The following is a 12,022-nucleotide window of genomic DNA, read 5'->3' as shown; positions in this document are numbered from 1 at the left end:
GGGCTACCTTGATCACTATATCGATGGTCTACTTAGTCCCGGCGGAAACACCGCGAGATCACGTGATTTGACTCTTTTACTTCCCCAAAGTGTAAACATTGGCGACCGCAGGGTAGTGTTAAGTTAAACAGCGAGTCATGGGCGATATATAGTGTTAAACTATTGGTATTACAATAATATACAATGTTGTTAAGTATGTACTGAGCTACAGAGCGACCGGAAGTGGGAAAAACTGAATCAAAGAAGCTCTAAGGTAACGAAGTGCTTTCTACAAGCTGTGATTACACGTAATTCTACATCGTGAAGTGATACTGATACAGTCAGCTCTCTTTCTCTTCCCTCTTTGTGCGTGTGCGCGTGCATTGTGCACCAGGGTTTGTCAGCCGCGTGGGAATGGGTTACATTCCTTGCTGGTCCAAATGGACAATAAAGGGAGCGACGAGGTGGAAACATTGAAGACAAAGTTCTTGTCTGTGTGGCACAATGTGAAGTACAGTAAGTGATTTGCTTGAGGCCAGTACACACACAGACACACAGCCCTGCCACCCGAGCTCAGTCCTCTGTGTCCACTTTGTTTCTAATGTTTTTATGCATCGCTGCTGGGCTGTGTCGACCTGCCTATGTAGTCCACAATCTCATTTTCTTGACACAATTTGAATTAGGAAACCTAAACTGGAATTTATATAGGTGAAATCAAAATCAGCTTTATTGGCTAAGTATGTGTACGTTACACATACTAGCAATCCCAAGGACAGTTTCCGTGGAGATAGAAATAGACATGCAGCTAAACACAAGGACAACACAGCTGAGCAAAGATGGGTAAATATACACATATAACTTTTGTGTATATACAAGTAGATGTAGGTGTGCACAATGCTGTCTATACAAGTCAAAGTCAATACAGAGAGATCAACAACATATACTACAGACACAAGAGACTTCACAAACAAAAACAAGCATCAGAATCAAATGAGACAAGAACCTACTGCTGTTGAGTCAGCCCTTAAAATAGTTCTTTGTCATTCTGTCCACACTGGTTTGTGTGTAACACTCTGTTCTTTCAGCTCCCCAGGACTAAAGTTTCTGTTTACTTAAAAACACAATGGCTATTCTAGTCTATTATGCAACAGAAAGTGAAGAAAAACTTAATATTGTAGTAGGCAGGAATCGTGGGAGCAACCCAGATCATTGAATGATGGGTGCGCCAGCCAACTGAGTAAATAGGATGTCCCAAAGTTTTGTTTTTAACCATAACTAAAGCATAACATATTGTCTTTTCATTGTGTGTCATAGGTTGGGCTCTGAAATCAAAGACCTCGTTCAGTAGGAATTCCCCAGTGCTTCTGCTCGGAAAGTGTTACCATTTTAAGGCTGAAGGTATGGTGCACACACACATGCACAAACACATACGACTACAATTAAGATACACAATGATGTATGCATTCATGTGCAAAGGCTTGACATACATACCCATTTATACAGTAACAGCCATATGGAGTGTAATGAGGACATAAACACACAATGTAAAACAGTTATAGAACACCACTCTGTTGATCATATTTAATTTCAGGGACTACAAATGTCGACAACAAAGCAGTGTAGCTACCACCAGCATTTATTTGTAACGATGCAAGCCTTAAACTAGGAATTCATTTTCTGAGATGTTAGTAAAACAGTGGGAAGATATTTTACTTGTGTCATTATGTTACAGCCCTTTCTCAAAAAATAAAAATGCCCACTATAAATTTATCTGACATGACAGACAGACATCATTCATGTGGTCCAAAACAGAAATAGCAAAAGGAATCTTAAAATGAATAATACATTATTAACTTTCTAAACTAGACCTTTCCACAGGACACAAGATAACAAACTACCAATCATAGATCTAAATGTGGTTTGTGTGATTCAGATGACGACAGTGTCACAGAAGCTTGCTACGAAGCCTCCGATGAGGACTTCGTCATGGGGAACGTGGACGCTTTCCGCAACGATTTTGCGTCCCGCCTGTGGCTCACCTATAGGGAGGAGTTCCCTCCCCTGCCCGGCTCCACGCTGACATCCGACTGCGGCTGGGGCTGCATGCTGAGAGCCGGGCAGATGATGCTGGCTCAGGCGCTTGTTCTGCACTTCTTGGGCAGAGGTGGGTGGAATGATGGTGACCACACCTGAGAGACTGTGAAACACAAGATGATAAATGGTATAGAAAAAAAAAATATAATATATTTTTTCCTACACAAAATTATGTTGAATTTTCTCTGGCTTTAATCTAAGAATCCCAAACGTTTTGGCTTGTTAAACACAGCAATGCATATGCTGTTTGATTCAAAAGACATGAGCAATTTAACCACGTCCTTCTCCCTTCTTAAAATGTTAATGAATAATTTTAGATGCCTAAAATGCTAAAGGTATCCAGCATTTCCCAAGACATGTTTAAGCCATTGTTGAAGTGCCTTTGGAGTGCTGGGAGAGATGCTGCCAATATGATAGATATTTGGTGCCTGCTTCATCCTGCAGCTCCCCAGTGTTCATTTTTGGAACTACTGTATATCAATGTGGAGATGGGCACTGATATATCAACAGCAGAAGTCATAATTTAATGATACAAAGATCTAAATGGGACATTTATGCAGCATGTTAACTACAGTGGCTGAAGTTCTGGGCAACATAAAAATGTGGTATATCCTAGTTATAAAGAAACTGCAACTGTAACTTAGACTACAGATTATTACAGGTAATTTTGGAAGACACTGCAGCTGTCTCTTGTGAGAAGTTTCTTTATTTCTTTTAAGTCTAGTGTCTCTTTTTCTAAGCAGGAAGCCAAACTTGTAGCTGGTTTAGAGAGTTTCCTCTCTCTCAACCTCAGAAGTGAAAGTTTAATTTAATTGATGCGAGGCATTTAAAATGAGTGAATTCCTCCTGTCTTTGTCAGATCTATTGTCTCTCAAGTGTCCTCGGCTTTACAGGTCCACATAATGAGATGACTACCACTTTAATGCAGCCATTTAGAAAACAATATTTAAAACTTGTTCGTCTGTCAAATCTAAAATATGTCGCTAATGAAATATTTCTCTATAAAATGACTAATGGCCACTTAAGGATATTTATTGATCAATTTCACTTTGATTCACTTTGGATCAAGGTCATTTTGTTAATGCCTTAGACTCTGCTCTGGCCCATTTTATAGCCACGACCACTCCCTTTCTCTCCTCCTTCAGCTCCCACCCTGTTTGTAAGGCTAAGGCACCGTTAAAGTGAAATACTGGGACACTCAAACTTATAATTGAACGGAATGACGCCTATGCTGTTACTGAAGCGCACATACATCTGTCTGTTTAAGGCAAAAACCTTAAATTTCACTAGTTCTGAAAGACTTTTGTTCTCGATGTTGATACTCTAAAATGAACTCTGATGTGCTGGATGATCAGGTTCAGAGAGCCTCACAGATACCTGGTCAAATAGATGCCTTCCATAATTTTTTAAGGTTTTGAAAACCTTGAAAAACATATTTTCTGTGTTGTCATGTGACAGTAGTTTTATCTTATCTTTTTAATTTTCTTTTTTTCATTATTTAAATCTCATCACTTGAAGTAGAGAAAGCAGCAGCCACTTCTTCTACAAATTTGATCAATTCCTAAATGAGGATTTGTGTTACATATTCATTTCAAACTTATAAGAAACTCTGTAGTCTTGATTGGGGATTTCTTTCTTAACGTCTAAATTTCCCATATGCCATCATTGTTTTGAAAAAATAGTTCTTAGACCTTCTTAATGACTTTAAAACATTACTTTGTTTTATACATGACTTATTCCTCCACAGACTGGACCTGGTCGCAAGCCTTGGCGCTCCAGCCGTTGGACACAGAGACGTGGACCACCGCCGCAGCCAAGCGTCTGGTGGCCTCTCTGGAGGCCTCTCTGCAAGGTTCCCCCAGCCCCTCCGATCATGGATCACCACCGATGCACCAAGGCCAGGCTCAGGGGTCTGCAGAGGAGGCAGATGCACATTTGAAAGAGATGTACCACCGCACCCTGGTGTCCTGGTTCGGGGACAGCCCCTCGGCGCAGTTGGGCCTCCACAGGCTGGTCCGCATGGGCCTGACGATGGGGAAACAGGCAGGGGACTGGTACGGGCCTGCTGTGGTGGCACACATCCTCAAGTAAGTCTTAAATTCAACTAATAAATTTGATTTAAGAGTAATTACTGTTTTAAACATTGCATATCACATGTCACACGCACCCTACTTCTGACTTTGATCACATAATGATTTATTACTGTGTAGGGCATAATAATTATCAATAATAATTATTGATTAATACATGGATATATTTTTGGGGGGACAATCATATTAATTTGATCTATAAATTTGTATATAAAATCTCATTTAAAAAAGTATTTTTAGCGAGCTAGCTTCCCTAATATCTATAGGTAGTGTGTTGCATAGTTTTGGGGCATAATTGACAAAGGCTGCATCCCCGATCTTCTGTCAGCTGTTGCAGGGAACCTCCAGTAAACCAGCAGCAGATGATTGCAGTGTTCTTGGAGGCAAATAGTTATCAAGGCAGTTAGCAATGTAGCTCGGTCCGAGCCCATTTAGGGCTTTGTATACAAAGAGAAGGACCTTAAAATCAATTCTAAATGTAACAGGATGCCAGTGCAGAGCAGCTCAGACTGACCTGATGTGCTATCTCCTCTTGATTCTGGTTCATAGCCAAGCTGCAGAGTTTTGAATGAGCTGAAGTCTCTCAGTGGTGTTTTTTGGGAGGCCAGTAAAAAGTGTGTTACAGTAGTCGAGTTGCCTTGAAATAAAGGCATGAATCAAATTCCTAGCATCTTTTTCATTTGGAAATGGCCGTACCTTGACTGTGATTCTGAGGTGGAAACGTGATGTTTTCATCACCTTGTTAATGTGGGATTGAAGCTTAGATCTGAATCAAGGATCACACCAAGACTTGTACCTTCAGATTTAATCCAGGGAGTTTAATTCCCACGATTATGAAGCAGCATTTCTCTTTTTGTTTTAGGGCCAACAAGCAGGATTGATATTACTAAGACCCAGCAGAATGTTCATAACTCCTTAACTCTTTGAAGTGACTCCTGTGTAATTATTATATTATTACACCAACTAGAAAGCCTACACATAGCTGTACTGTAGGGGATCAGAGTATTTTGTGTTAAGTCAGCTTTATGCAATTGTGCAATATATTAAAATGCTCAAGTTGTATAAAAGCTTGCAGATAAATGAAATAATGCATATGAACTAGCATATACTGTATACCATAGAAGATTTACAGCATCTCACTCATTCAGATATATATTAATGAAAATATCTTTGAATATACACACTGACACTAGTCGACACTAGTTAACTTGTTATTAACTTTGTAGTATCATGGTGATATACAGTATATAGTCCTGATGTTTACTTAGCATAAGCTCTGCATGTAAACATTTAAAACCCCTCACTCTCTCTGTCTCCTCTCTCCTCCTCTTCTCCGTCTCACTCTTAGGAAAGCTGTCGAGGAGGCGATGGACCCTGGCTTGGCGGGTATAACTGCTTATGTCTCCCAGGACTGCACAGGTATGAAAGATGAGCCTGCTGTTGATAAAAACAGGATACTGGGCACGACGCCCAAACTGACCCTTCTTCTTCCACCATCTCTCTCTGCTGCTGGGAGACTCCGGCGCCGCTTAGAACGGTGACAGGAGACTCACTATATCTATTCCCCGACAAATACATCGACTCCAAATCTATAACAGCCCGCTCCAACCTCTTGTTAACCCCAATAACTTGGGTTTTGATTCATGTTTGTCTCCTCCATAGCCACAGCAGAAGATAGTTGGTGTGAGAGCGAGTGTCTTGGTGTGTTATGAATCTGATATGAGGGAGGCACAGAGAGAATGTAGGAGGGAATTTAACCGTCTGTCCTTAATGGAGTTAATCAAATGTCAATCAAATAAATTGTCACTATTTTGCTAATCAGTTGTTAATATTCCTTGTGATTTATCAAGCAAATATGCTAAACAGTTTCCTGCTTTTCTGTTTAATACCAATGTAAATGTAATTCTTTGAGTTGTGGACAGTTGGTCTGACAAACAAGGAATTTGGAGACATTATCTTGGGCTCTGAGATTATGCAATGGCCATTTTACACCCTTTTCTGATGCACTAGAGATTAATCGATTTTACGATAATTTGGTAAAGTACTTGACAGATTGACAGACACACAAGTCAAACAAAAGAAAGAAGCATATTTGCCCAAAATAAAGTTTAAAGACACTCGTGATTTGAGTAACAAGAGCGCCAAGGTCTCTTAATTTTAAAAGCCACACTGTAAAATATCTCAAGATGAAGTGACATTTATGATACCTGTAACAAACTCTTACTGAAGTGCGACAATTTTGCAGACAGTTATGAGAAAGATCTCATACCACAGAGACCACAGAGAGCCTGATGAACAAACAGATTGACAGACAGACACAGCAGACACAGAAACCGACAAATGACCTCTGTGTTATTGATCCTCCACAGTCTACAGCGCCGATGTCATGGATAGCCACAGGGCACTGAGAGCAGGGCAGACCTCTGCGGAGAGATCAGATGCCCCTCCCTCTCCACAGAGCGACCAACCAGTGTCTGCCTCCACTCCGTCCGACAGCCGAGCCGTCATCATCCTCATCCCTGTGAGGCTGGGAGGGGAGAAGACAAACCCTGACTATTTTAACTTTGCAAAGGTGAGAGATACGTGTAGGTCAGTGGCAGTTTGTAGAACCTTCTGTCAGTAAGATAACTTGATCTTTTGGTGTTTGATCACTAGGGCTGGGTATTGTTACCCATGATCTGGGTACAAAAGGATCGAATGCAGGCATTGTTTGACTGGAGAAGTTTTGATTACTACTTGGTTCTGGATTATTTTGTAGATAATGAAAGCATTGCGTACCAATACCCAGCCCTGTTGATCGCCAAGATGGACACGTAAGTAAGGGAAATTATCATACTGTAAACAGGAAGTAGTCACTGTGGGGATTGGTGAGTTTTACTGTCATTTAAATATAGTATGTGGGGAAACACAATGAAAGTATTTAGACTCGGAGTCAGATGTACTTTGTATTTCTCTGTCCCTCTCTCTGCATTTAGAGCATACTGAGTCTGGAGTACTGCATAGGCATCATCGGAGGGAAGCCCAAACAGGCCTGCTACTTTGTAGGATTTCAAGGTTAGTGTTAGCGTCATGCAAAACAGAGAAAGACACACACACAGAGAGGCTGGTGCGAATAACAGATTATTTTTGCATAATATACCCTTCTTATGTGAAGAGACAAAGTAAGTTAATGTATTCCTGTTTGCGCGAGGAAAACGGAGAGGAGTGGAGATGGAAGCAAGTGAAGCAGGGCTTACTTTATTCTCTCTGACCCATCAAAGCCTCGCCCATTTATCACAAGTAAACCCCTCAAGTTGTGAGCTGTAATTGATTTCCATAGGAGGCATGCATTAAATTTCATCCGGGCCCCAAAGTGAGCCACTCTTCATCACCTTCAGGAGCCAGGAGGAACCTTCAGTTGTACATCTTGGCAGTCAATATTTACGCATTTACATTTTACCAATTTGAAATACAGTGGTGGATGATGTCTAAATGACAAGCAATACATTCTCCCTGCCAAGGCGCAGCTCTGCGCAGCATTTATCATATGCAAATGGTCGAATATAATTGCGTGTTTGTAAAAGTAATTCCCCCACACAAAAATTAAATGACAGCCCCTTTTTTTGTGGAAGTAAAGAATGTGCTTGTACAAACGCATCTGATTATGCGGAATTTAATCCACCCTGGTGGATATTAAAAAGCAACAACCTTCTGGGAGGCATATTTGACGCACACAAGCCTAACAGTAGGCCAAGCGGGTGACTTTGAGCTACTCTGCATAGAAATTGGAGAGAAGCGCGTTTTTGTAATAATCCGATGTTTTTGAATAACTTGTCTTTTGTTTTGTCCTTGCAGATGACAGCTTGATTTACATGGACCCTCATTACTGTCAGTCTTTTGTGGATGTCAGCACCAGCGATTTCCCTCTCCAGGTAATGTGAAATTACACAGACGAGCTGACTGGGGCCCCAGTAATGTGAATTTAATAGTTTCTGTTAGTACTTAAGGGTATGAATCTTAAAGCAGCCCTCGGCCCAATTACCGAGTCCCTATCTGCTGATTTATTTGCTGCTCAGAAGTGTGAAGCTGCCACTTAAGAGAAATACGGCAAATACCGGATCAGGTACGGCGAGCCTGAATATTTCAGGACCCATACATAAAAATCAGCACACAGCACTGTATAGCAACTTTGTTTTATGCTTTTGCATGCAGTGGTATACAATGTGACAACACACCAGAGTTGTAAATTTATGGATGCTGTGACAGCAGATAAATAGGATTTCATTCATCAAATGATGCAGAATACATCTTATTCGCTGTTGACGCTGCCATGCAGTGTATGTATGCCCCGCAGTTGTTACACATCACCTGGCCCTTCAGCTTGATGAATATTTTCTGATGTATTTTGTCTCTTTTTGTCTAGTCGTATCATTGCCCCTCGCCAAAGAAGATGCCTTTCAGCAAGATGGACCCAAGCTGCACCATAGGTTTCTACTCTAGAAGTGCTCAAGACTATGAGAGAATCAGCCAAGAGCTTTCTAAGGTAGGGAATAGTACAACACTACTTAAAATTTACTAACATTTCACAATTATTATTATTATTATTATCATGTTAGATTAATTCTGTTTTGTGTCCTGCAAATGTGTGGTAAAAGTTGACCAGTAGGTGGCACCCTTTAGCCATGAATCTGCTCCTACTTTGCTTCCTTAACCAGTCAACATGTTGGGTAAATGGTGCAAACCAGAGTCTTCCCTCCTCAAACCAATCACACTTCTGCTCAGAAGACTCTATAGAAATTATATTAAAATGAATATACTGTTATTTCTAAGTGAGAACAATTAAGGTGTGATGAAATACCCCTCGTTAGGTTACAGTGATGACATTCAGACTGTTATGAAGTGCACAGTATGGCGTAACACCAGCACTCCTCTCAACACACTGGTCTGTTGTTGTTCCAGGTGCTGCAGCCGTCAGCGAGGGAGAAATACCCCGCGTTCACTTTAGTGCAAGGTCACGGCAGAGATTACAACCTGTCTGCAGGCCTGACCCCGGAGAAGAGAGAATGGCCCTTCATCCGTGACCCGCGGAGGACGGTCACCACTGCCGGGGACTTTGTGCTGCTTTGACGGCGCTGTTTAAAAGACTACTGACAGCCAGGGAACTTCTTCTTCTAATGACTCAAACTGCTCGATATCCAAAGCCTCGTGTCTGAGCCTGACGTGACGCTGAAGGTTACGGAACTTTTTTTTAAAAACTACAGTAATTTAGTTTATACGTTGTTGAAAACTTTGTTGCCCGGCAATGTGGGCTTGCTTAACATTTTGTCAGGGAACCTTGAGACATTTCTGTTGGTGCTCTGCTTAATTTAATGACCGAAAATGTTTTATATACTCATCTAAAGAATAGGAACATCTAGGGGAACACTATTCATTTTGCACCGTTATTTGTGATTTAATGGACTTGAGACAAGGGGTTGATGGCAACGATATCAGTGTGTCACATTTTGAGAGATTTGGTGTCGGATTTTTTTGCACATTACATCATGTTGAAGAAGTCTAAAAGGGATTTGCTTACAATGACCACAAGGTCCAGTTCAGCACTCCCACATGGGCATGTTTTCAAGGCTAACAGTGTCATAGTTAACGTGACTAAAATCAGTGTTGGCCCACTTTAAAATCTCTTCACAGGGCCACACCTACAGCATTTAGACAGTTTTCTGTTGTTAGCACTGTGATAAGAGGAGTATTGTAAAAGCCTTAATTAATATGGGCCAAGGCCTCTCTCTTAAGATTGAGCCAAGTAACTTTTCCAAACTTCTCTGCCAAAAACTTGTCATCAAACAAGATGAATTCTTCACCCGTCTGAAACACCTCGACAACAGAAGCATATGGGATACCCTGTTCATAATCCTGCCAACATTTCTTTGTATTCACACTAGGGCAAATTTCTTTCTCCGAGCAATAACACATAATGGTGTTGTATGATGATATTTGCTTGCTTGCCTTGTGTGCTTTTGAGTAGTATTAATTCTGACTGAGATATGCATCGCAGTGCAATGTGACCAGTGGGGACATGAAGTCATGCGCTATGTCTTACCAAGCACTGTCTGTCATAAGTTACCCTTTACAATTGAATTCTTTACATGTAAAAGTATTTACTGTTTGTCTGACACACTGAAGTCAAGACATAAAAATACTTCTTAGTCGGATCAGATAATTACAGTATATAGTTACACCACAAAAAGAAATCCAAAACTACATCAGCTTTTAAAATCAATATTATTATTTGTATATGTTGTGTGCAATTAACAATTTTGGCCAATTATTTCAAAGCATTTTCTAACATTTCATGTTGTATTCCTAATGTGTATTTTTTATAGTCTCCAGCATTGAGTTGCTAAATGATCTTTTGATTTTTTTTAACTCATCACCTCTACGTAATGTACACTTGAACATAAAAGAAGTGAAGAAGTGCGCTAGTTCACATGTTAGGCTGCAGAAGTTGATCATGCACTTTGGTTTTTACCTTCAAAACACTGAAGTATTCCAACTGTTGAATATTTTTCATGTGCTTTTCTGCATTAAAACACCTGCATTTCTGTTTGCATAAATTAACTTACAAAATGTAAACTGATTTTAACCCTGCCAGGAGAAACAAAGATTTTGAATAAAGTCAAATATTTGATTTTCTTAACCAGTTTTCTTCTTTTGGGTCCACTTGAAGAATTTGACTCTAGTAGAATAAAAAAAAATAGTTTGCTTCATTTTCTGTGCGAGATACAAACCTCAGTGGTGTGTTGAAATGTATTCAATCCCTTTCTCTCCCGGTCAAATGTAGTAGATTAAAACTAATCGTACGTGCTAACCATCTCTACAGCCCATTAACCAGGGACCGGAAAAAATGTGACCCAGTGACACTGGCGGCAATTGTGTTCCTCTGCGGAGGAAAAGAAAATATCCTTGTGTGCAAAGCTCTGTTACCATGGATAATCTGTGTGTTGCCCCCTTAGTTTGAGCTATGCCGGACTGTTTTCCCGCACAATACAAATTCTTGTATTATGATGAGCCTTGCTTTTTAAAGGAGGGAACTGTCCCGTCTGTGAGGGAGCCGGGGCAAGGGTGAGGATGGATGGACAGACAGGAAGAAGAATCCCTCATCTGTTCTCTTCTCCACCATTGAGAAGCAATGGCAAAACACATAAAGGCATCATTTAGATCCCCCCGTCTGATCTGTGTCTTCCTCAGTGTCTTTTTTTTATTTTATTTTAGTGGACGGCCGAGCGGCTGTTTGGACAGAGCGGGAACATCAAGTATGCAGGAGCAAAGAACCGGCGGCATTCTCCAAATCTGGAAGATGGAAGGGTTGAATGGACAGGAGGGAGGTGTGGGGAGGGTGGGGTGGGACATTTGGGGATTTTTGTGAGAAACATGAAAGAGCATTTGTGCTGGGGGGCACACAGCGCTCTGAGGGTTCACTGTGTTCTCCATGTATTTACAGGGGATGTATGAATATTTGATTAATGAGACACAGGCTCAAGGGAAATGCAATAAGCGAGCGGTGGCTTTACAAAGCAAGCCGATCACACACACACATACGCATGAAGACACATACACCACCCTGTTTCCCGTTTAACACAGCTGCCTAAAGTGTCATTGACATTGCAGATTCCTGAAAATCTAATCTGCAGCCGCGCAAATTCCTCACAAAGAGGGAGTCCATGAGAGTCATTCCTCTGTTCCACAGATGGATGGATGTGTGAGAGGGAGGGGTGCACGTAAAAACCCAGAGACGCCCAATAAAGATTTTATTTTAGTGTCATCCACAGGAGGAAATGGCTTGTGGCATGCAGCCCTTAGAGGGATCAGCAGGGAAGAGGGAT

General features: G+C 41.0%; 1 protein-coding gene across 2 annotated transcripts; it reads left to right on the top strand.

Moving 5' to 3' along the window:
* The first annotated feature begins 67 nt into the window (after positions 1-67).
* On the top strand, positions 68-10,827 carry atg4c (autophagy related 4C, cysteine peptidase). 2 transcript variants are annotated; one of them, XM_033620707.2, is made up of 11 exons: positions 68-253; positions 374-495; positions 1,294-1,377; positions 1,913-2,143; positions 3,821-4,160; positions 5,512-5,582; positions 6,533-6,735; positions 7,139-7,217; positions 7,998-8,074; positions 8,566-8,685; positions 9,102-10,827. In XM_033620707.2, the coding sequence occupies exons 2-11, from the start codon at positions 420-422 to the stop codon at positions 9,267-9,269; spliced, it is 1,449 nt and encodes a 482-aa protein (XP_033476598.1). In that variant the 5' UTR covers positions 68-253; positions 374-419; the 3' UTR covers positions 9,270-10,827. The 2 variants fall into 2 exon arrangements, with proteins under 2 accessions (XP_033476598.1, XP_033476599.1); XM_033620708.2 differs by lacking the exon at positions 374-495.
* Positions 10,828-12,022: the final 1,195 nt, after the last annotated feature.

The sequence above is a fragment of the Epinephelus lanceolatus genome, chromosome 6 (assembly GCF_041903045.1).
Source record: "Epinephelus lanceolatus isolate andai-2023 chromosome 6, ASM4190304v1, whole genome shotgun sequence".
NCBI lineage: Eukaryota > Metazoa > Chordata > Actinopteri > Perciformes > Serranidae > Epinephelus > Epinephelus lanceolatus.
This window is presented reverse-complemented; position numbering and strand designations above follow the sequence as displayed.